Source organism: Papio anubis, chromosome 4 (assembly GCF_008728515.1).
Source record: "Papio anubis isolate 15944 chromosome 4, Panubis1.0, whole genome shotgun sequence".
Classification (NCBI taxonomy): Eukaryota; Metazoa; Chordata; class Mammalia; order Primates; family Cercopithecidae; genus Papio; species Papio anubis.
The window spans coordinates 14,194,492-14,221,016 of NC_044979.1; the positions used below are offsets into that span (position 1 = coordinate 14,194,492).

At 37.2% G+C, this 26,525-nt stretch overlaps 1 protein-coding gene across 3 annotated transcripts in view; it reads left to right on the forward strand.

The window, feature by feature from the left end:
• Positions 1-26,525, forward strand: part of TPK1 (thiamin pyrophosphokinase 1) — a 401,164-nt gene that overhangs the window by 255,576 nt on the left and 119,063 nt on the right. For all 3 annotated transcript variants that reach the window (XM_003896790.5, XM_031665051.1, XM_031665052.1), the window contains one exon: positions 2,682-2,828. In XM_003896790.5, coding sequence (XP_003896839.3) covers positions 2,682-2,828 — 147 coding nt within the window. The remainder of the gene's footprint in view (positions 1-2,681; positions 2,829-26,525) is intronic.

A 26,525-nucleotide genomic window follows, 5' to 3' on the forward strand; every position in this document is an offset into this window, starting at 1 on the left:
TGTCCTGCCCCATGTATCCACATATGTGGCTAATTCCCTCAACTTCTTTCAAGTCTTTGTCTACTTTATTACTTTTCCAATGCAGCCTACTGTAGCTGTCTTATTTAAAGTTGAAACATTCCCCCCAACCATTTTTTATCTTCCTTTCTCTACTCTATTATTCTTTTTTAGCATTTACCACCTTTTTCACATTCTAACTTATATATTCCTATAAAAAAACCTTTTTGTCAAGTGTATATTATCCTTCATTTGAATATTAACTCCATGAAGGCAGAGGCTTATGTGTTCTTTGCTGATATATCCTAAGTGTTTAGGATATTTCCTAGCACATGGTAAATAATCCACAAACATTGGTTAGTTTTTCTTGTCATTAGCTTGTAAATGAAGCTTATAAAAGCATCAGATGTATATCTGAGCTAATAAATATGATGTGTTTGTTTTTTCCAAAGCTACTACCTGTTGGAATCATTTCCAAGTAAGAAAGTACTATTTTGTAGGAGTTAGGTGATGTTAACTCAGCCTAATAATTAGCTTCTTGCCTTTCTGGTTATTTATTCAGTTTTTCCTGAGTATTTATATGCTCAAGGGAAGCTCAGTAAACACCTGTTGTCTACTCTGTTGCAAACACTGTGCTAGTAGCTGTGTTTCATAGGCCTCCTCTAGAAGGAGAGATTCACAAATATGTCAATGTTTATAACGAAGTATGACTGGGTGATGTTAGACATAAATGCACAGGGGTTTGGGTTCACACAGAAAAGACACACTTGCAGTCTATAAATGGTCTATTTTAGATTGAACACTCTGTTCTCTTTCTGATATCTCTGTGAATATCAGATGTCCTACTTACAGCCAGAACTAGAGAACTGCAAAAATGATCCAAAGCCAATTCCTTTTCTGTCCCACCTGCAGCTTGCATTGATCCTCGTGTTTTTAATCAATCTTGCTAAATACTTCCTGTAGGGAAAATGAGTAGTGATGAGAGGTAATCTTGCTGCTACTTTCTTCTGACAATTTTAATGATTGATTTACAGATATTGCTTATTCCTCATGATATCCCATTGTAGAAGATGGGGATTAAATTTCAGTCTTAAAGGTTATGGGATCCCTCAAGGCTTGGCGTACAGTAATGAAAAACTGAGAACCTAAAAAGGGGATTTCAGATTCTGTATAGTGAATAAACTTTTATCAGGCCTTGCTTCTGATACGAATTTAGGATTATGTGGATAGGAATATGCCATGAGCTTTTTACTGCAGCTTTAGAACTTTCTCTATATTTCATATACAATTTCTTATTTATGTATTTCTCTTCAGTTTAAAGCAAATGCTCTAGTTTTCCTGAAGTCGTAAATAATCTCTGGGCCTTTCCCAAGTGGTCTGTAGAGGCCTTCTTAATAAGGCCTCCAAAACATAAATAGAAATGATTTACCTAACTTGATATCACAAACAGAAGCCATCCCTTTGATAAGTCTATGTCTAATTGCTTACAAGTTAACTCTTTCCTCTGATGTCACATGGCGGATGTCCTGGACCTTGCCATGCTGATTACATAGATGCTGGTACGAAGCCTGAATGCTGAGATTCTAAAAAGATCTCTGAGGAGAATAATAGATCCTTTAGATGTATGGTTTGTCTGGTTTCTGTTTCTTTTTTTCTTTTCTTTTTTGCATGGGATATAGTCTCACTCACCATGAGGCTGGAGTGCAGTGCATTTTAGCTCCTGCCTGGCCTCACTCACGGTTCAAATGATTCTCCTACCTCAAGCCTCCCAGTATTCCGGACTGCCAGAGTCTTGCTTCCCGCCGACCCAGCTAATTTTCGCCCACCTGTGGGGGCGGGGTTTCATCATGTTGGCCGGGATGATCTCGATCTCTTGACCTCGTGATCCGCCTGCCTCAGTCCCCAAAGTGCTGAGATTACAGGCGTGAGCCAGTGCACCCAGCCTGCCTGGTTTCTTTGATTTTTAACTTTTGATGTTCCTGAGTACATATCAGGTGGGTATATTTCAGGGGAACACACAGATATTTTAGTACAGGCACGCAACGTGTAATAATCACGTCATGGAAACTGGGTTATCCATCCCCCGAAGCATTTACCCTTTGTGTTACAAACAATCCAGTTACACTCTTAGTTACTGGTTTGACTGTCTTAAAATATTTTAAGCTTAATGTGAAGCATGTTACCCTTAGTAAAAATTCCCATTCTTCTTACATTCTGATAAGGTCACAAATAGGAAACTCATTTCAGAACTTGGTTCTTCTCTGTAATTTACTTTTAGTGTTGTTATGGAATCCCATTTTGAAGTATACATTCCCACAGTATGGCAATTATCTATTTCTTCCTTAGGCTAATGAGTCTTTTCTTGCAATATCTTCACTTATTCATTCGTCAAACTCTTGAACATCTTGTATGTAAAGCACTTTGCAAAATCCCTGGTATAACCATTGAACCAGAGAAACAACATTTGGCTTCATGACCTGATACCACTTATTTCTCTGGGAACTGAAGAGGTTCTGTTGGTGCTTGGTTAACAGGTTATTATTCTAAACTCACGCCATCTTTATGGATCACACATTAAGCCTTTTTAATGTATTATTTTAAAACATAAACACCAATATTCTGTATTTTTGCTTATTTTTTATATGTGACTATATGTGACTCCCGGTTTTACCTTCCTTGCTTAGGTTGATGTGATCGTGACACTGGGAGGCCTCGCTGGGCGTTTTGACCAGATTATGGCATCTGTGAATACCTTGTTCCGAGCGACTCACATCACTCCTTTTCCAGTTATAATAATCCAAGAGGAATCACTGATCTACCTGCTCCAACCAGTAAGTCAAAAGAGAATATAATGTGAGCCCTTCCCTTCACAAAGCTTCTACCACTTGAGTAGACTAGGAGAAAACATTGGCCGTGCTTGGGTCTTTGAACTGCGAGTGGAACTGATCATGTGTGCTTTCTTGTGGCCACTTTAGTTTTGCCTCAGGGGGTCTTTGAACTGCGAGTGGAACTGATCATGTGTGCTTTCTTGTGGCCACTTTAGTTTTGCCTCAGGTCACTGACCAGCAAAAATGTGGAGGAGAATCCTGAAAGTTTAAATTTTGTCATGTCTAGAAAACAAGATAAAATATTGCAACTCTAAATCGACTAAGAATTAAGTTGAGCACTGTTGCGTTTTGAACAGCTGAATGTGAATGACATTTGAGAAAAACCTCAATAGGGGAAACACAAGGCTTGGCAAATGCTGCTAATGTAATTCTTATGTATTTTGAATGTTGTCATTATAATTGGATATAATTGGAAACTGGGTTTGATTTCATTAGGCCACTTAGAAGACAATCTTGAGCTTTTACTATTCATAAGTTGCCTGGTGATTAGTTTCTATGTCTCAGAATAATTTCTAATGATGTCTTTCATTTCCAATGATAAACATTAATGACATTTTCTGTCAGTGTAGTGCATATAACAGAATTCTCACTAAACAAACACATTTTATGAGGTTTATTGGTGGATTTCAGTTTAAAAATATCATTTGGTAACTTTTTGTTTCTGGTTTTTTTTTGTTTTTGTTTTTGGTTTTTTTTTGAAGATAGTGGACAGATCTTTCCATGTTTGCCTCTCATTGTAGTCTACTGCTTACAGTTTTGCTTCTACCCTACCTACCATCTGTAGTGTGGCATTACTAGAAATTGTGGTTTGGTTAATAGGTTAATAGGGTGGGTTTAGTGCATGCTTACTATTCTTTAGCCAGTTTTGCATTTTTTTTTTCCTGGCTCTTTGTGTGTCTCAGCCATGTTGCTTTCTGGATAAAAGTAGAGGAGAAGAATTCAGATTTCAAACAATACTATCCATTTATTTAGTCAACAGTTACAGACTGCCTTCTGCGTATTTGTTGCACTGCATGGCAATGAAGGATAAAAATAAAGAGTTGCATATGATCTTTGCTCTCCAGATTAAGTGTAATGAAAGATCCATTTATACAAATGTAATCATAATGCAGTGTTGAAAGATTAGTACCAAAAAATGAAATAATAGAAAACTGGGGCATGTGTGTAGTAAGAAAAGTCTTCACAGAGGCACTCATGTTGTCTTCACTCAATTACTTCAACAAACATTTACTGAGTGCCTGCTATTTGCCAGGCTCCTTTCTAGGGATAGAGCAGTTAACAATATAAACAGAAATCCTTTCATGCAACATACCTTCTACTGAGCTTACAATTCAACAGAATATTCAAGGATGACTAGATTCTTGCTGTGGAAGATGATGGGAAAGTTACTTAATTCAAGAGGAACCAGAAAAGAAACAAGGAGATGCAGGATATGTTAGAGGATTTGCAGGTAATTCTGTGCAGCTAAAATATGGGGTGTGGATGGAAAAATGCCAGAAGATAAGACGAGAAAACTAATTGGGATACTGATTGTGAAGAACTGTAAATTCCACACAATGGAGTGTGAACTTCCTTTTGCCATAGGTTTTGGAAAGTCATTAAAAGATTTTGGTTAGCAGTACAGATATGCTTTTTAGATTTCTTTAAATACCCATAGATTCCCAACAGTTTCTGAAGTTTGAAACTTACTACTATTGTGAAGCATTGAGCTTTGTTATATTGCATTGAATTGATGGTATGACTGCTCAAGTATTCAGTCATAACTTGTCTCTGTATAAATGCGCTGGTCAATATATTACTAGTTAAAGATGTAGTACAATACTTTTTAAAATTATAATTGGCAGATTCACTGATAGAAAAAGCTACCTCTAAAATATGACTTCTACGTTAAGGTATTTTTACTGTTTTGGGTTTCTGTATTTTCCCTATAATTGGTATAATTATGAACTTTCTGAAATACATTTGGCTTGGGATTCATTGGATTTCCTTCCATCTACAGATTGTTGTCTGTCGTCATTTCTGGAAAACCCTCAACCATTATGTTTTCAAATAGTGCCCTATTCTCCTTCTCTTTTCTTCTGTACCTCCTATTACATGTATTTAAGATCCTCTACTTGTATCGTATACATCTCAGCACTTTCATATTTTCTATGTCTTAATCTCTCTGGGCTGCATTCTGAAGTTCTTCACCACCTCTGTGTTCTGTTCACTGTCCCGCTTCCGCTCTTCCTATCTGCCGCTAGACCCACCCTCCGCGTTTTTAATTCCTGCCATAAGTATTCTTTCTTACATGCGTGCCCTTTACTCACATTTTCAAGGGGCTCTTTCTGAAAACATAATTATCAAACCGGTTTTATAGTCTAGAATAATTCTAATGTAAGCCAGCTGCCTTTTATGTTCACTTTTGCTTTCATATTTCGTGACCTCAGTTCCTTCTCTGTTTTATGATTTTGGGCCGGGACCTCACATTTCTGAGAACTTTAAGTAAGTGTGGGAATTGTTTGAGGCGTGAGTTAAAAGTAAATCCAGGGAGAATTTACATTTGCTTTTGCCTGGCTGCTGAGTGGACTTGTAGCCCAGTTCTGTGGGAGCACCAACTACTTAGGACATTTTGTCTGAGGCTTTTTTGGACCACATTGTCCGTGTAGATTCTGAATGTAACACTGCTGAGAAATTGATGTCTGGTTACAAATGCTCAGGGGAGATTTTTTTCATCTTCTCAGCTATGGAGTGCCAAGGTTTGGTTGTCCACTTTTCCTAGCAGTCCAGTGGGAGTGTTGCTTATATTCATCTTGATATTTCGGATCTCTGCTTTACGTGGTACAGCATCCTTTGAGATGTCCACCTTGGGCAGGCCTCGGGCTTTGTCTTCTGACAACCTTCCATACTTGGGGGCTTTAGAAACTGAAGCTCAGGTTCATCTGATTTGCTAAACACTCTCCAGATGAAAGTTAGCCTTGGCCTTCTTTTTATATCAAAACGTAGTTTTTGGCTTCTGGGCAAAATTCTTTTTTCTTTTTTCTTTTCTTTTTTTTCTTTAGAGACACAGTCTCCCTCCGTTGCCCAGGCTGGAGTGCAGTGGCGTGATCTCGGCTCACAGCAGCCTCTGCCTCCTAGAATTCTTTTTTTAAGAAAGATACATTTGATGCATTTTAGAAGATTCTCTTATTTATATTTATTTATTTATTTTTAGTATTTTTATTGTCTTCAGTTGGCCAGAGCACTAATCTATCATATTGCCTCTGTACCTCGGTTACCCGCCCCCATCTATGTTGCAGTAATGATCAACTCCAGATCTGAGAGGCTTATCCAAAATTAGGTTTATTAAATTTTTTTTTCTTATTAATAGAATATCTGATGTGGCTTGAGAGGGATCCCACATTGTATATCTAAGCTAACTGGAACACATTGCTGAAGCAGGGAAACTGATTGCTAGAATGTGGCACCACATTTTTTAAAGGCCAGGCCTGCCTGTGACCTGTGTCACCTTCTGCAGGAGTGAAGTTCTGCTGCCCCAGCCCAACTGCAAAGGCCGTCTAGGAACTGAAGCTTGTGGGCCCAGGAAGAGGAAACACTGACGTACAAAGCAAGTCTCTCTCAAACTGCCAGCCACGGATATCTTGAAAGAAATTCTGGAATCATGACCCTACCTAACTTATAGGAATGTAACATCCAGGGTGTTAGACTTCAGTTATTAAGGCAGAATCCTCAGTTCTCTAAAGTGGTAAACATGTTAAGAGTACCTGTGTAGCCAAATCCCCAAATATAATGCAATGTAGATTCTCTGTGTGATAATTTTGATTTTGTGTCATTGGAATAACTATAAAATTACCTTATCCTAATGAAGTAATTATTACATAGTGTGGTGCAAAAAGCTCATGCAAGATGACACTCTCTGTTCTTTAAAGTAGTGACAATGGCAGGCACAGGCTTCCACCTATGAGGTTAGCAGTTCAGCCTTTGCTCATCTTGGCCACTCTCTCTAGGGAGTTCTTTCTCGAGACACAGCCTGACTCTCTGCTCTTCTATCATTCTTAGTAAGAAAATAGCAAGACAATTAGTAGCACAAAAGCATATGTTGAAGTGAATATGTTTGGGGATTTAAGGTATGGATGGATCTCATGTGATCCACCATACTGGTAACAAGTTTTAATTGTATACCTGTGAATGGGATTAATACTAAAAATCAGTTAAAAACTCCTATAGACCGGGCGTGGTGGCTCATGCCTATAATCCCAGCACTTTGGGAGGCCGACATGGGCCGATCACCTGAAGTTGGTAGTTTAAGACTAGCCTTACCAATGTAGTGAAACTCCGTCTCTAAAAAATACAAAATTAGACAGGCATGGTGGTGCGTGCCTGTAATCCCAGCTACTCAGAAGGCTGAGGCAGGAGAATTGCTTGAACCCGGGAGGTGGAGGTTGCAGTGAGCTGAGATTGCACCACTGCATTCTAGCCTGGGCAATAAGAGCAAAACTTCGTCTCCAAAAAAAAAAAAAAAACAAACTACTGTAAAATTACTGCACAGAAGCATTCTACATCCTAGAAATGAGACTTGCACCATTGGGGCTGAACTGGCTCTGTCAGGTATTACTTCATATAACGGTGTTATTAATATATGTGATACATGCACTGATGTATCTTACATGGTGTGCATACATTGGGGAACGTATTCAGAATGGACATCTACAGCAGACTGTTCATTGTTTTTAGAACATACAATCACAGTCAGGACAGGCAGGAGAAATGTTATCAATTTAAACTGAAATCATTTAAAAATATTGTGAAAGTAGACTTAAGAAAATGTCTCGTATGCTTTAGCACCAAATAAAGAATGACTTTAAAACTTAAAATTTTTGGCCTGGCGCGGTGGCTCACACCTGTAATCCCAGCACTTTGGGAGGCTGAGGCGGGCAGATCACGAGGTCAGGAAATCGAGACCATGCTGGGTAACACGTTGAAACCTCATCTCTACTAAAAATACAAAAAATTAGCTGGGCGCGGTGGCGGGCGCCTGTAATCCCAGCTACTCAGGAGGCTGAGGCAGGAGAATGGCGTAAACCCAGGAGGTGGAGGTTGCAGTGAGCTGAGATCGCGCCACTGCACTCCAGCCTGGGTGACAGAGCGAGAATCTGTCTCAAAAAAAAAAAAAAGAACTTTAAATTTTTTAATGTATTTTTTTAAATTAAAGTTAACATACAATTGTTGAGGAGGAAGATAATACTGATACTTTTACAAGAAGCATCTTATCTGAGCCTTATAACAATACTGGGAGAAAAGCAGGATAATATGGTCACACAGTGAAGTGTTTTGTCTCAGCACTTTTTCCACAATACTACATTTCCTCCTTAATGGGGTTAATGGACTAAGATGCAAATAATAAACTCTTGAAAAAAGTCACAGCCCATAGGCTGGTAATTATCCATAAACAGTGTATAACTGATGGCCGGTTGGTGTGTGTGTATGTGTATATATAAATATATGTGTGTGTGTGTGTATATGTGTACATATATGTACCTACACATACACACACACACACACACGTATATTTTTTCCCCTATGATATTATTTTCAAGTAAGATAAATCTTGGATGCACTTTAAGGGTATACCTCATCTTGTTGCTGTATCCTTAAAGAAAAATGACTTTCTGAAGTTTCATAATAAAATTTACATCTAACAATAATCTTTCATCATTTAAGCAGACTAAATGATTTACCATTAAGCTTTGCTGAAGTATGTTAAAAGTGGTAAAAATTCAATATAAATGGTAATTATTATGAGTGTTAGATTTGAGCCTAGTGTGTTCTAGAATTTTTTTTCAATTAGATGATCTGAAATTAAAGATAATAATAGGAGGAATAAGTCATCTTATAGCAACTGTTTATCTGATAACTTTTTTAGTCTAGTAACTTGGTAAGAGAGCTTGTGTTATATCTGCTACACTAATTTTAATTGGTAGAATAGTCCTAGTCCCTGGAACCAGAATGCGCTTTTCTTGATCTTTTTTTTAAAAAAATCTATCCTCATATCATCTTAGACTTTCTGTGATGTTCTGTGTTTCTTTTGGAGTGTTTACATGTGAGACACTCATGAGACTAGGTTGTGCAAATAAGTTATTATCTTCCATTCATTAAGATTCGTCATTTGGGACTGACCTATATGTCATAGTAGCAATTCACTTAAAGTGTATAGTTTGTTTCAGTCTAAAGTTTGTGTTGTCTTTTCAGTCCCCTCTCTGTGATGTATTTTTATTGGTTATAAATTGAGTTTTAAAACAAGGAGACAGTGAGGTAGTTCCAGTTCAAAATGAATATGGGAAGACGTTTGGAATTTTTTTAGCTGGTTGTTTTTTTAGCATGTAAGGTTTTTCATATTGTATTTTTGGCATATTTCACTTACTACGGGTCAATGTCATTCTGAGTGAAAACCCTGGTAGGTAGCATTTACTCTGTAGGAATGTTCAATTTGCCATTTGAAAAATAGAAAATTCAAAATCGAATCCAAAATAGTCCCTTCCTTAAAATAAACATCCCTCTTTTACTTCCAAAAATGTGTTCTTGATAAGACATCATCACCTTTTGTGAGGAGGGGATGCCATGAAATAGATGACAGACATTTCAGACACGAAACATGGCGGATGTCAGTCACGAGTTAGGCCATCTTCTTGCTGAAGAGGCAGGCACTCAGCGCCATGTGTATCATGCTGCCTGTGTGGAGTATGGGTGGCTCCTGGTTTCACATACATGCTATGTCATTTTCTGGTCCTGTGCGTCTCAGGAGGACAGAAACATTCACTTCTGTACACTGAGCATAAATTATCTTCTATCTCCAAGTTTTATGGCAGTTTGTAATACAAGTTAATAGGATTTATAACCAAGAAATGAGATGTCCAAGAGTTAATAAGGCATGGCTTTTGCATTATCCTAAACCTTGCTCAGTGATTCCCGCTCAGGATTCCAGTATCTGATACCGGAGAAGGTGGCACAGAGCAGACTTCTGTCAGTTTTTGTCTCACTTGAGCAAACTTGCAAATCTGTTGTAAATATTTCTTCCTCATCATTTTAGTCATGCTTTACTGCTGCTTTTTTTTTTCTCTTTCACCAGATCAATTATTTACTATATAATGTCCTAACATTATTTACATTATACATTTGTAATGCTGGTAATGAATATGATAAAATATGCTGAGGGTTTGATAGAAAGAAGCTGAATATTCATGATATAAATTTGCTATGCCTGATGGTTTCTGCTGAGAACTGGGCGTCTGGGTCGGTCTACCCTTGTGTGCACATGTCCAGCACAACCTCATCAGTGGTAACATCAGAGAAGTGATTCTCAGCGTGATTTCGAGTAGGCGACAGGGAGTTCTCAATTCTAGACAAGGCTGAAATCATCTCACACTATTCATTACCCGTTTTAATTCCCTTCTTTGGAATAATCATTATTATTTTATTCTTCCTCTGTATCTTTCATGTAATTTTTATTGTTGCTTGGCCTTTTAGAATTCCTAGTATAAACTACATAGTATCACAGAACTATTAAATATATATTATTAAATATAATAAACTATTAAAAAGTGTAAATAGCGTCAAGCTTTAGAGATCTTTTTATAGATGAGCAATTGCAGAGACATTCATGTGATCTGCCCAAGGTTATATGCAGTGTTGCTTTGGTAGGTAATTGATACTGAAATTGAAAAAGATCTGATGCAATAATAGTCTGAAAAAGGACCACTAGGCATTTCATACCAGAAATGGCCTGTTACAGTGACCTTCCCAACCTCCCTGCATCTTCCAAAAGGCACATTGTGAATACCTGTTCCTACCTGGCCTACACCCACCTCAGCTCGTTGCCCTGGGAAAGTTTTGCCACTCAGGGTTCAACGCCTGGCCAAAATACTCTTTACCTTCTAATTGTGTCCTTGCCTAGCTCTCTCTTTTCTTTGGCTTGTTTGCTCTGCCATGCCAGCGCAGCAGATTCTTCTACACATGGAATACACACAGATACGTCTTCGCTAAGCATCTTCTTCTTTTCCCTCTTCAAGCGTTGCCTGGCTTTCTAGGGAACAATTTTCAATACTCATTCTCTCCTTCTTTTCTTTCCCCTTTCCTTTGTGTTCTTTTTTTCCTCCTCCTCTACATGGCATTTAAAAAAATAACACAAAAACCTATCCTGTTGTAGTATGTGTTAATCTCATACATGTAAGCAGGAAAACCTTGTATTTTAGTATGAAATAAGACAATAACATTCCAGAGCTATACAATTCTCATTTTTTAAGTGCCCTAGTGTTCCCTTTAAATCTCCATAGAAACATTTCCTCTATGGTTTTATCCATGTTTAATTACTTCGAAAACAAACATTCAGTAAATACCTGTGATGCGATAGACACTGTGGTAGGCACTCAGAGTGCAGAAATAAGAGGCACTGCCTTTATTCTGCTGCTCACCGTTTAGTACAAGAGACAGAATAAATATTAAAATTCAGAAATACATGTGAGGAAACACTGGGAGCTAGGGGGATGGCAGGAAGAAAGCATCTTACCCAGACAGGACACAGGGCCGGTGGTCCCCAACCCTAATACCTGCCACTCACCCACGCAGCGTGCAGGCTCTTTGATCTTAAAGAAGACTTTCACTGAGAAAGATTTATAGGAAGATGTCCATCAGCAAAAACTTAAGGTGATCCCTCAGTGATTCCAAGGCAGTAGAGGAGGAAATACCACATTCAATCTTCTTGGAAATAGTTAGAAAACGTATGTGAACATTGACCTTTCCTTTCAACCATGAGTGAGGGAGAATCAGTTTTGGAGACTTGAATAGTTTCTAAGAGATGATATCAAGACTCCATATGTGATATGGAGATGATATCTGAACTCAAGACTGCTAAGAAGTCAGGCAAAGAAAGGAATAACGACATTTAATGTGGAAGGAATATAAAGCAACAAGAGAACTTGGCACGTTTGGGGAACAGCAAACTGCTGGATCACGGGGAGCTGTTGGAGGTGCAGCTGGAGGGAAGCAGGCTCTAGAGCATGAGGGTTTGCTTGAATCCCCAGGAAGATGGTCTCTATATTGAGAATAAAGGTCAGGTTTTAAGGGTTTTTTAATCAAACGAATGACTTTGATTGACATTTTAGAAAGTTTAATTTGGTGGGAGTATAGATTGTTTATGGAAGAAGTAGAGGCCAACCAGTTCTCTTGGAAATCCAAGGAACAAATGGGGAGTAAACTTAAGTAAACATGAGAGTGAAGGAAAGATGATGGAGTTTGTTGGGATGTGTGCTCAGAAGTCTTCATTGGAGAAATGCAGTGGGAGGAGTCGGTGTAATATCTGCATTCTGCATTAGGGAACTGGGTGCTATCCTTTTTTGAGATAGAGCAAATGGGAAGAGCAGATCAAAATGGGAAGGTCAGCAGTTGACTCTGGGATATAAAGAGAAAGATCTGTCTTTGGAACCAAATGGAATTGCCTAAAAGGATATATGATCTGGCCTGGAGGTATACCTTGAAAATTGTCAATATGTGAAAAAGCAAAAGAGTGGTGAGCTTGGATGTCAAGAATAAATAGGATACAATGGATTTGGCAGCCAGGAAGAAATTTGATAAGGTAGAAAGCCAGGAAGAAATTTTGATAAGTTTTTATGGCACAATATGGGTAGAAACTATATTACTATGAGTTGAGTATTAAATGGGAAGGGCAGTTGAAATACATTTGTTTTCTTTTGTATTACTGTTTACCCTTTTTTGTTGTTCCCTTATAGAAGTCGATTTTTTGTGCTAAACTGGGAAGTAATAATGGCTTATAAAACTGTTTCGGTGAGACCATTTTTCCAAGTTAAAAACAAAACCATAGCACCTGTATTTGGGATTTTGCCTTTATACCTTGTGCAGCATGACTGAACGTGCAGCTGCCATGCTGCATGTCTGTAGAATGCTGCAGATATTTATGGACACTAATTATACCAGCATACACTGGAGAAGTACTTTTCACCCTACTTTTAACCAATATTTTCTTCCAAAAAAAAATAATAATAATCTCCTGGGCCAACCCCCAGCTCCACATCTCTTATAAACCCTTTGCCACCTCTTCTACTTGAACATCTGTGGTATGGGGCTAAGGCATGGTGGACCTCTGTGTCAAACCTTTTAGACTCCTTTTCTGGTCTAGGGAAAACTGGTCCACACTTTCCACAACTACTCTTTTGTCTGCTTTTTTGAATTCACTGTACACTTCCAAAAATATTTTTAAGTCATTCTTGTCTTTTAAAACCCTACTCAAAATTTTTGTCTCCTATGCAGCATTTCCAAATAAATCCTCTAAACTTCCTTTGTCTGGATCATTTTTATCATCTTTTGTCTTCATTTATTCAGGCTGCTATAACAAAATACCTTAAACTTGGTTTTATAAACAATAGAAATTCCTCTCTCATAGTTACGGAGATTGGGAAGTCCAAGATCAAGACGCCAGCAGATTCAGCGTCTGGTGAGGGCTCCTTTGCTGGTTGGCTCTTTCTTGCTGTGTTCTCCCATGGTGGAGGGGGCAACGGAGCTGTCTAGGGCCTCTTTTATAAAGGCACTAATCCCATCCATGAGGGCTCTGCCCTCATTACTTAATGGTCTGCCTAAGGCTCTACCTCTTAATACTAGCACATTGGTGATTAGGTTTCGACAGATGAATTGGGAGGCAAGTGGGTGAGGAACGTTAGGAACAACCAAAACCAACATTTTTTTATATGTTTATATGGAACATTTTATATGTTTATATGGAACATATAAAAAGCAACATTTTTAAATGTTTTTTTTTTCCTCCTGTGGGCCTCAAATACTCTAAACCTAAAAAAAAAATTCATTGAGTTATAACTTTTCTTTTTTCTGAACTTTAAAAAACATATAATTGAATATTTTGGTAAAAGATGAAATAACAATTATCACAGTTTAACGCTAGCCAAGTCTAAATAGGAGGTTTTAGATAATCTAAATGCGTTATTCCATTACCAGAAGTGTCCAGTATTGCCTCCTCTTATAAAATGTGGGCTGCCTGGACATCCCTGGTTAAGAGTCAGGGTATAACTTGCTCCACTTATTTCCCGTTTGACATTGCTTTTTTTCTTGTATTTTGGGTGCTCATTTGGGGTAGTGATTGTTACTTTTGGTGGCTGGTAGCGTGTTACTGCTGAGCAAATACATGCAGATGGTGGTGGTGGCGGTGGTGGTGGTGGTGGTGGTGGTGGTGGTGCTGGTGGGCTTTAAAGCAACCTGGATATGATGATGTTTCAAGGGGAAAGGAGTGAAACACTACCCTGATACCTGCCCCTCACCCACACAGCATAGAGGTTAATTGACCTTAAAGAAGTCATTCACCAAGGAAGATTTATAGAAAGATGTTCATCAGCAAAAACCTATTGTGACCCTCAGTGATTTCAAAGCAGTGAGGGAGGAAATACCAAATTGAATCTTCATGGAAATTGTTTAAAAACTTATTTGTACATTGGCCTTTCATTTTCAACCATGAGTGACAGAGAATGGGTTTTGGAGACTTGATGCAATCTCTAAGAGTGCTGTGTGCAGGTACAACAGTAGAAAAGATGGCATCAGCATTTGTCTGAGCTCTGTCACCATAATTTATCATAATCCAATTCTAGCTAAAGTAATGGAATATTGGATGCAGGGTGTCATCTTTTCCTTTATCCCCCCTCCCACAGTCCTCTGTGGCAAGGACACTGGTACCCTGTGTCATGTATACTTAGTTCAATTGAGCATTGCTGCAGCATCTTCCTTTGATTGAAAACAAAAGGTTGCCAATGCAGTTATCAATGAACTGTGAAGTGATTTGAGTGTTACCAGCAGGGAAATGAAATGAGCTTCTGGGAAGAAGATTGGCATAAGTGAAAGTTTCTATATAAAGAACTCCATACAACTCCAGCTGAGTTGTTCTACTTCTCGGCCAATTAAGGTTTTCTTCCTCTAAATTTGGGAGCATTTTGATCTTACTTGTTCTGAAAGTGATCAAAACTAAAAGTGAAGAAAAGTGGAAAATTTTACAAAGAAAGTTAAGCTAAGACAGGTGGGGCTGGAGGGTATTTATTCAGACCATACATTCACTCAAGATATTTTGAAGCTCTTTCAAGGAATCATGTAAGATGTCTCCCTCCCCCACAATACATACATACACATAGAACACATGTAATATATAAGTACACACAAACACCACACAGTTTTACTAAGAAAAAGGAAAGGGTTCTAGATCTCATGTCTATTGAGGATTTTTTTTGAAAACTAGTATGTGTGTCTTTTAAAAGCTCTAATGAGTTATTCATAACTTTATTATCTGAATTATGATATTTGACTTAGATATATACAGAATAGTATAACTGAAATTTTTTTTAAAAAAGTTTCAGAGTCTGAAAGCAGGTTAGCAGGATATAACCTAAGGTGATAGACACACACACACAGAAACTTACTTTGAATAAACATAGACGAGGAGAGGTATTCCTAATTTCATATTGTTTTCTGAAGCAGACTGAGAAACTGCTTATAAAATATTAAGTAGATTTGATAGTCTAAATGTTGAAGACATACTGAATATTAATATACTAAATCTCTTGACCAGTGTGCATGATTTATAAAATATCCTCTGTATCCAAAAGGATGGAAAATTAGAAAAATAATAACATTTTTACTTATATACTTAACACTTTTATACACTTAACACTTTTACAATTTATGAACTACCTTCATCATCATCTTATTTGATTCTCCCAGCAACCCTTTTAAGTAAGCAGCTAGCTACATTTTTCCTACTTCTGAGATGAAGAAACCAAGCATAGAACAACATGGTGAGTCCATGGTAAATCCATCAACAATCTAGGAATTTTCTGAACACTACTTCTATACCTTTTCTTTATAAGAATCCATAGTTACTCTCTAAATTTTATTGGATACATATGGAAGGCTCCAAAAGGATTAAGAAAAAAAATAACCAGTTTTACGTATCTTGTATGCACTGTGAGGTTCACCCAGGAGTAAGCATTTGTATTTGTCTGTTCTCAGACTGCTAACAAAGACATACCCAAGACTGAGTAATTTATAAAGAAAAAGAGGTTTAATGGACACACAGTTCCACATGACTGGGGAGGCCTCACAATCATGGCAGAAGGCGAAAGAGGAGCAAAAGCACATCTTACATGGTGGCAGGCAAGAGAGAGTGTGCAGGGGAACTGCCCTTTATAAAACCACCATCTCATAAGACTTAATCAGTATTACGAGAACAGCATGGGAAAAAGCTGCCCCCATGATTCATTTACCTCCCACTGGGTCCCTCTCACAATACGTGGGAATTATGGAAGCTGAAATTCAAGATGAGATTTGAGTGGGGACATATCCATAACAGCATTGACATGACATGATCTATATGGCTTTTTTTCACCAATTTTTTAATTATGAAAATTATACATACAAATTTTCCTTTTTTTTTTTTTGAGATGGAGTCTTACTGTCTCACCAGGCTGGAGTGCAGTGCCATCTTGACTCACTGCAACCTCCACCTCCCAGGTTCAAGCAATTCTCCTGCCTCAGCTTCCCGAGTAGCTGGGACTACAGGCACGTGCCACCATGCCCAGGTAATTTTTGTATTTTTAGTAGAGATGGGGTTTCACCATGTTGGCCAGGATGGTCTCTTATCTCTTGACCTCGTGATCTGCCTGTCTTGGCCTCCTAAAGTGCTGGGATTACAGGTGTGAGCCACCGCACCTGGCCACATACAGAGAACTTTTTAAAATAGTACAATGAACAATATATTTCAACCATTTTTAATTTTTAACATTTTATCACATATATTCCATTTAGTATCTCTATATAGAAGTGTTTTCTTTTGAGCCACCAAAATATGTTGCAGATATCATATCATATTATTCTAAATACTTCAGTATGGGGAATAATATTTAGAAACCAAATCTGAGCAATAAGTGTGTTTATTTCTAGTGTGGTGGTATTGCTTTTAGACTTCCAGTGAACAGAGCTAAGAAAAATTGTGTGTGTGTATGTGTATGTGTATACATATATATCTATAAACATGAGTTAATATTGATATTTTGAATTCAGTTTTACTATGAATTTTAAAATTTTTTGTTTTATGTTTATATTTCTTTAAAAAATTCTGGTTTGAAATAGCATACTTGCTTTATACTATAATGTATAGCAATTAGTTTCAAAATTAGAATACTCATATTTATACAAACAGTAAAACTAAGTGAAATTAAAGACTTTGGAAGTGTTTCTGTAGTTAAGTTATATCTCAGAGTACCGTCTCTAAAGTTTGTCACCTGAAATGCAAAGTTTTGTTCTTTCTGTGGCTATGATATCAATTTATTAAAATATTAGATTCATTTGTTGTAGTTTATTTGAAATTATAAGGCTTTATTTTTCAATTTTGCAGTTATTATTTAAAGTAATTACATAATTCAGAAGAAGACAGTCTTAGGAGATGTCTTGTTTTCATACCTTTCCTCACTACCACCATCCTCTTTCAGAATCTTTGAAATTCTTGCACAAAGTATTTTAAAAGTATGTGTATTTCCTTTTCCTGTTCTTTTTAATAAAAGAAATCTAGGCCGGGCGCGGTGGCTCACGCCTGTATTCCCAGCACTTTGGGAGGCTGAGGCGGGCGGATCACAAGATCAGGAGATCGAGACCATCCTGGCTAACACGGTGAAACCCCATCTCTGCTAAAAATACAAAAAATTAGCCGGGCGTGGTGGCGGGCACCTGTAGTCCCAGCTGCTCGGGAGGCTGGGCAGGAGATTGGCGTGAACCCGGGAGGCGGAGCTTACAGTGAGCTGAGATCTGGCCACTGCACTCCAGCCTGGGCGACAGAGCGAGACTCCGTCTCAAAAAAAAAAAAAAAAAGAAATCTAGTATACTATAAGCATTTGTCTCTTTTTTTCCCACTTACGTTATTTTGGAGGCTACTCTATATGCAGTAATTAGAGATCATCCTTGTTCCTCTGTTATGACTGCTTAGTACTCTATTGTGTGGATTTACTTAAATGGACCATGATTTATGCAGGTGTAGCTTTTGGAAATAACATACTGAAAACTCATACGATGTAGTGCATGCTTTGAGTTAATGGGCATGTATGTTTTGAAAATGTTCTTCAAGTGATTCTTTGTAGATTCCTATTAAGAACAATTTTGTTCTCAAAGCAACCTTATGAGGTAGAGGTGATGTGACTCGATTTTAAAGATGAACAAACTGGTTCTTAAAAAAGGCAAAGGGACTTGTCAAGGGTTATTTTCTCAGTTAGTGATAAAGCCAGATTTCAAAACCTTGTTAGACTGAGCCTTTAACTCTCTCCACTCCACCATTCTGTCTCCAAAAAGATGATTAATGAGCGTAGTATGATGCCATTCAGTGTAGAGAAATGAATCGTAATTTTAAAGGTAAATTTTAAAAAGTAAATGAATTATGCAAATATAACCTATAAAGACCATAAAATTCTTCTATAACAGATAAGTAGGCTTCCCTGCCAGTTTTCTTTTCTTTCTTTCTTTCTTTTTTTTCTTCTGAGACAGCATCTTGCTCTTTTGCCCAGGCAGGAGTGCAGTGCCATGTAATCATAGCTCACTGCAACCTTGAACTCCTGGGCTCAAGCAGTCTTCCTACCTCAGTCTCCCGATTAGCTGGGATGATAGGCATGTACCATCATACCCGGCTAATTTTAAAAAAAAATTGTTTTTTTACAGGTAGGGCCTTGCTAGTTTGTTCAGGCTGGTCTTGAACTCCTGGCCTCAAGCAATCCTCCCATCTTGACTTCTCAAAGCACTGGGATTACAAGTGTGAGTCACTGCACCCAGTTACCTGCCACCTTCTATTGCATGTAGATAAATTTCTAAATAGAAATAAATAGATGTAATCAGTTTTCTTATCAAGAAGGAAGAATGTTCTGTTTTAGCTGAGATAGTGTTGATGAGGAACTGGATTGCTTCCTTTGTGGAAAAAGGCATGATGACAGAGGAGCCCCAAAATTGATTCATTGTGGAGACATTGGCCTTTCCAATTGTCTTATGACAGTAAGCCAATTTTATCCCTAGTAGGAGTCCTCAAGGTAAAAGGCACAGAGTAGAGAACATTGGTCTCATTTTATCAGGCAAGTTTAATGTACACAAATGTCCCTCAAGGGACAGTGGAGAAGGATTGATTTTCTCCTGAGTGATGCTAGCCTATTAAGAAGTGGGCACTCTTCAAAATGTTGATAATAGTAATTGAAAGCTATGAAAGGATCTTAACATTTTTTTCTGAGCATATTTCATACGATACAGTATTTCCAGGAGCAGAGAAAGCCATGTAAAAATAAAAGGCATTGAACAATTTTTAAAATGTATTCATTCGATCAAAATATTATTAAAGACTTATTTGTATCAGACACTTTGCTGGATTGAAGATGGATAATTTACTCCCAAAGAGCTAACCGTCTCTTCACTAAATAGAATAATGCTATAGAATGAGGTTTTTTAAAAAATTAATAATAATAAACTGTATTACAAGTATGTGCAGAATATTATGGGAGCCCGGAGAAGCAGCACCAACCATGCCACAGACTGGTGTAGGAAGGATTCCTGGAGGAGGGCGTTCCTGAGCCTGCCTCAAAATAGGCAGAAGAATCAGAGTTACCAAGAGGGAAGGGATCAGGAGACCCCCTAGAGGGGACAAGATAAGCAAAATGTGTGCAGTTAAGACACTGCACAGTTTATTTGGGAGATGTCGAAATCTGTTGTTTCTCGGAGAGGAAAGAAGGGGATGGTGGTAGATAAGGCTAAAAAGGTGGGCAGAGAAGCAATTAGATACCAGCTCCCGTGCCAGGGAAAAGTTTGGATTTTATCTTTTAAAGAGATTCTTAACTTTTCTGGGTCATAAGCTGATTTGAGAATCTGATAAAAACTGTCAACCTTCTCTCCCTAAAAATGTACCTTTATAAATGTACTTAAAATTTTAAATATTATTTGAAGAGTTTATAGAAGCCCTAAGCCTGTCTATCCACGGACTTCCACTTGGGAACCAGCTATTTCAGACAAATTCTTACGTACCTCATTGTCATATCAGTTAGCATGGAGAGGGTTTAGTGATATTCATAGATAGGAGGTTCACATTTAGTTATCAATAACAATTATCAAACATGGGGAGCAGCCAGGCTCTTCATTAATAATGAAAATAGTGAACATGGCTAATGCTGACCGAGTCTCACCACGTGTCCAGCACCATGCTGTGATTATGGGTATTAACTTGCTTGTTTTTGTTTTCTGTTAACTTGTATAACAAGCTCACCACAATTCTGTAAAGTAGCTATTCTTATTTTTCCAATTTCTCAGGTGAAAAAACATAAGTACAAGGTATTATTTACAGCTAGCAAGGGGCAGAGATGGCATGCACCCGCATTCTGGTCACACAGGCATTGTTTCTGTTCTTAATTGCTACATTATCCTCTCCCTGAGAAAAACAAATTGAAACTGTTTCTAACGACAAGAGCCTAGACCAATTGGCCATAGATACAACTCAGTATGCAGATGTTATGTTGTGTTCATTGAACTTACATATTAGATGTAGATTGCTGCTCTTGAAAGCACTAGTTCATTGTGGCTACATTCATGACAGAACTTTGAATAGGTTAAATATGGCTTTAAGATTATTAGCAGCAACACTTAATGCTGCATGTCATCCAGGTTGTCATAAGGAATTTTATTTCTAAAGCTAAATAGTGTATAGTTTTTAACAAATTATTCTTAACATACGCTTCATTTAAAACAATTTATGAACCCAATTTGAACTAGAACTTAGCATAAAATGTTGATGTGCAACATTAATAAATCGATGCTCAACATTGCATTCTCTGTTCCTTTTATCTACAATGCTTTTGACTTGAAAATGTGCATTTGTACCCCAAGAAAGAAGCTACATGAACATCTCAATAGATGTAGAAAAAGCATTTGACAAAATTCAACATCTGTTCACGTTAACAAAGGCCCCCTTAGCTTGTTTCATGAGGTTCTCTGGATATATTTCATAGAACATTTTACTGTTCCCTTTGTAAACGGTGATATTTCTCCATTTTACGTTTAGATTCTAAGAAACAGCTCAAGGTGACTCTCATATGTAAATTGAATATGGAAATAGATTTTTTGATGCAAATTTATAATATGTTCATAGGATTAAGTTATCAAGCATTGCATATTATATTTTCAAGACCATCTTCCTTGAGAAGAAAATGTTTATAGACCTGTAGGTGTGTATCCTTTTTTACATGGTAAAAAAATACTTCAGAATTATTGTTAATAAAAAATAATACTTTAATTAATGAGGTTGTTTTCAATAGAAATAAGACACTTTCATACAATTCTTGTCAGGTCTTTGATGTTAGAATAGTCTTTGACAACTGGACTTGAAAACAACAGAAAAAATATTTCAGCCAAACATTAATATTAATATACTTTATTTTTTTAAGGTTCACAAAGATAATTAATTTTAGATTCCTCCCACACTGTGTTTCTTTTTTACGGGATTTACTTTCTGTTTTCATACAAAAAAGTTATTATACACAATTGTATATCTATCTGTAATTTGACTTTTTATAAATTTTAACCAATTCATTATCACATGTATGTACATTTGGTTGTAAATAAACCTAAAATCCTAATTAGGATATAATATTATTAACACATATTTACAATTTATATCCTAAACTATATTTATAGTTTGATTTTTATTATTTAGGAAGAAAGTATATTATCTTAGTTGTTTAAGTTTATAGAGGTAACATTTTCTCCAAAAGGGGATGTGACCATCCTAGAGAAGCTAAAATAAAGAAAACATTCCTTTTAGGTACACAGAAAGAAAAAGACAAAAATGTCTTGTATATCTTTGCTGAGGACTCATAAAAATGACTGGTGGTGCTTTCAGGCATCATTCATCAGGTTTACATTTTAGAGAAAAAAAAAATCTCATTATCCACCCCATACTCATTTAAGTTTTAAGTGCTCAGAAGCCTTGTCATAACCTAGACTCAAGCTCTGAAATGGTAAGTCTTGACACATCTCAATTTCAGCAGCTCATCTTGGCAGTGCTAGAACTCTGAGTACTCATAGGTACAGGAGCTTTATATTCTCTTTTGCCCTAATTCTTTCACATTTTTTATACATCACTCCTAACTTTATAATGTTGTTAGCTTTTACACCTTCCTTTATTTTAAAACTGGATTAGTCTAAAAGTTTCCTATTGAGTAAGAAGTACCAAATGAACTGTTGAGCACGATACATATGCATTAACACATTTAATCGTGGAGGGCAAGTGAAGAGTACTTTATTTTCTTCAAATGGGTCGGGAGAACTAGATTTCTATGAGGTCATTAAGCATTCTATTTACCGTAATGTTGTGCTCTCATGGCACTGGCCTTTGCCATATCATGCAGACTTCTTGTGCAGCAGAAACTGTAGAAGTTTAGGCTAGGGGAGAAGGTACTGAGAACCTATATGTTTTTGTTTGTTAGTATCTGAAAAGTGACAAGTTAAAATGTGCTACTTATCTTTAAAAGCGTATATATATAAAATACATATCATTCTTTTACTTGCAAAAGTACTTTATTTATGATAACATTTAGATACTAACTTTCCTCATTTGAGGTCGTAGTAGCAGTCTTTCCCTTCGGAATGCATTTTTTTTAATAACTTGCTTAAATTGAATGAGGTCATTTATTAATACTCAAAGCTAATAAGGCATCATCCTTTAATTTTCAGAAGACAAATATAAGTAGAAACTAATAGGGGGAAATCTGCCTGGTTTTTAAAACTTTCCTTTTATACTTTCTAATGTCAGATTGTCTTTCTTAACAAAAAGAAAGTTGGATAAGACAACCCCTTCAAAATGAATCCTAATTCATCTCTATTGGATGCATGTGCAAACCTAACTCCTGTTCCACCAGTATCCAAAGTTCATAAAAAATTGAACAGCTAATTTTTAAGTAGTATTTAAAATTCATTGAGAATGTAAAATGACCACAAAATTATATTTTTCCAATAACTTCTTATATCCACTGTGATGTCCAACTTAGAGTCAGAAGGTATGGGTTCACATTTTAATTGCTACTTGGACAGTATGCCCAAACCGTGAATTGTGAATTTATGGCATTTATGGAGATGCTAGGATGTAAAAGCACTCAAATTCCGGTGCTTTTAAGACAAACAGCAATTTGGTGGTGTTGATTATTCTTTCTCATGCGCTAGGTACTATACCCATTTATTTGTTCTATGTTTTCACAACAGCCTTGAGATTTTTGGAAAGTGACCTAACACTTCTGTAGAGACTGGTCTTAGGATGGGGACTGAGGCTGAACCTGGGTAATATGGACAGAGGTGAATTTGCAGTAATGTGTTTCATGTAAAAGCAATGCATAGAAGTTTTAACCCATCTTCTGCTTTTTTTTTTTTTTTTTTTTTTCCATTGGCTTGTCTGGCAAAATTAGAGAATAATTAAAGATGAAAAACAAAGCCTCCATCCTCATAAAGCACACCTGTTTAAGAATGGAAAACTATAAAACTAATTTCACTCCTCATAACGAGAAATATATGTATGGTAGTAATTGAAATAGTGTGCAGCTTGAGCTCTCATTAATACTTTGGTAATTTATAAGAAAATAGCTCACGGAATCAAGAAAATGTGAGGTCCATATTATCTATGTTTTTTCACTGCTCCCCTCCCAAGAGACATACCATGTTAGAGTCAAATTATAATCAGAGGGCTGATGGTCAAGAAGGAATTAGCGTGATAGGAGTGAGAGGAAACCGATGTCTGATAGTATCAGATTTTAGGAAAATTGATGTGCTCATTCTTGTGCTGGGGATATTCCTCCCAGTGGGATGGGAATACTTGAAGATGGGAGTCATCTGTCTACTCACCTTTTTATCCTCCTCCATATGAGGGTTGATTTTGCTGATGTGGCTAAAATACTTGAAGTCAGAGGCACCAAAAACTCTAGTTCTCTACCCAATGTTACATTAATAGTTAGAGACAAGATGTGGCTGAATGGCAAATGCCTTTCAAGGTATGTTTATAACCAGGGAATCCTAGAATTATTCTGCCCATTTCAGGTCACATTTTCCTTTCAGGCATCTACAATATAAAAATCTTAATTCAGCAATGAGGCCATTGGCCTTGTTTTAACCTGCACATTGTAAGAACATGGGTTATATAAAGCGGCACAGGAATGATTGTACCTGGACTACTAAAATCTCCGTATTCAGAGTACGATTTCACAAAATTTGGCAAAAATAATTGAAGAGCAATGGATGACATACTCAATTATCTCTTTCTCTCAATGAATTTGTTTATGAGTTTCAGTCTGTTTCACTGTGGGGTAGAACTACCAAATAAGACATTTTGATTAAAATATAAAAACTAAAATTCAACAAGTCTGTAAATGACCATTTCAGTGTAAATCTCTAGCAATGTGTAAAGGAGCAGCACTGTATTTCTCAATAAAGGTAACTTTTTCCTATCAAAGTTAGAATTTGACTCTTTTGAGATTCTGCATTGAGATGTGAAGTTATCTGTTAATTATTTTACTTGAAAGTGTATTTTAAAAGGAGGATGAGCTGCGTCCCCACCCAAATCTCAACTTGAATTGTATCTCCCAGAATTCCCACATGTTTTGACGGGGGGGCCTAGGGGGAGGTAATTGTATCATGGGGGCCTGTCTTTCTTGTGCTATTCTCGTGATAATGAATAAATCTCACAAGATCTGATGAGTTTCTCAGGGGTTTCCACTTTTGCTTCTTCCTCATTTGCTCTTGTGACTGCCATGTAAGAAGTGCCTTTTGCCTGCTACCATGATTCTGAGGCCTCCCCAGCCATGTGGAACTGTAAGTCCAATTAAACCTCTTTTTTTACCCAGTCTTGGGTATGTCTTCAGCAGCAGCATGAAAATGGACTAATGCAGAGGAAATATACCTTTACCTGTGTTTCTTAATTGGAGGAAAGTGTCAGTCTTTTTCAAAATTTTGAACTATTTAAAATTAGGTCAGTGATGTCACAGTTAACTTATATCAAGTAAAGTTGATTTTCAATGAGAAACAGTTATGGTGTTACGTGACAAAAAAGATTTCTATACCAAAAGAAACCCAACCATATTCTGGCCTAAAACTTACAAATAAATACTTCTTGGAAATTTAAGCCAACCTTTTATGTTATGGAAAATCTTTTGAGCTTCTCAGTAAGATAGTTTTAACAAAAGTTTTTGTTTGTTTTTGTTTTTTTAAATGACAGAGTACAGGATTAGTATAGGTTAATTAATTAATTTATTATTTGTTTCATTTGTTTATTTTTTGAGATGTAGTTTCACTTTTGTTGTTCAGGCTGGTGTGCAGTGGTGCCATCTCGGCTCACAGCAACCTCCGCCTCCCCAGTTCAAGCAATTCTCCTGCCTCAGCCTCCCGAGTAACCGGAATTACAGGTGCCCGCCACCATACCTAGCTAACTTTTATACTTTTAGTAGAGACAGGGTTTACCATGCTGGCCAGACTGGTCTTGAACTACTGACCTCGAGTGATCCACCTGCCTCGGCCTCCCAAAGTTCTGGGATTACAGGCATGAACCACTGTACCTGGCCAGTATAGATTAATTTATAATTTATGATAACAGGCTTATAAGTTTGTTTATCAAGAAGTAATGACTAGCTCTGAGCTTGTTGTCACAACACACTTGTACCAACAGAGGCCCATTATTTCAGGGATCTTCTTGTTTCTAACACTGATACATAGTCTCTGTCTTTACTTGTTTATTTCTTAATTTCTCAGTTATATTTTGACCTACACTAAGGATTGAGGCTAATCATGTTCTGTTTTCAGTATTCCTAATCCTTGAATATCTTTCTAAATCCTTATTTACTTGTATTCAAACTTTTACAGCTCCATACCAAACAATCCCTTTTATAGAATATGACATTAACTTTGGGGGAAAAAAGGCCAGGCATGGAGGCTCATGCCTGTAATCCTAACACTTTTGGAGGTCAAGGCAGGTGGATCACCTGAGGTCAGGAGTTCGAGACCAGCCTGGCCAACATGGTGAAACCCCCCATCTCTATGAAAAATACAAAAATTAGACAGGTAGGGTGGTGGGCGCCTATAATCCCAGCTACTCTGGAGGCTAAGGCAGGAGAATCACTTGAACCCGGGACACAGAGGTTGCAGGGAGCTGAGATCATGCCACTGTACTCCAGCCTTGGGGACAAAGCAAGACTCCATCTCAAAAAAAAAAAAAAAAAAAGAAAATTGGAAAAAAATACTTTTCTTTTTAGAATAAACTAATAATATCGGAGAGAACAAAGCTACTAAATATATCAATACTTCATGGCAACATGAAACCGTTACCTGCATGGTTACAAGTCAAATGAATGGAATGAAAGCAAAGGTTTTCATGAGTCAGTGATTGTAACTCTTACACCAGCTTTCAACTGTTTCCTGTTAACCCTTTGTTGTAATCCCCTATTCTCTATTTGCATATTTTTAAGGCCTCCCTTGTTGCTTGTTCAGATTCCAAAGAAGAATATTTTGTGTTCACGTGACAACTGTATGCTGTTGATCAGCTCAGTGGGATACTTT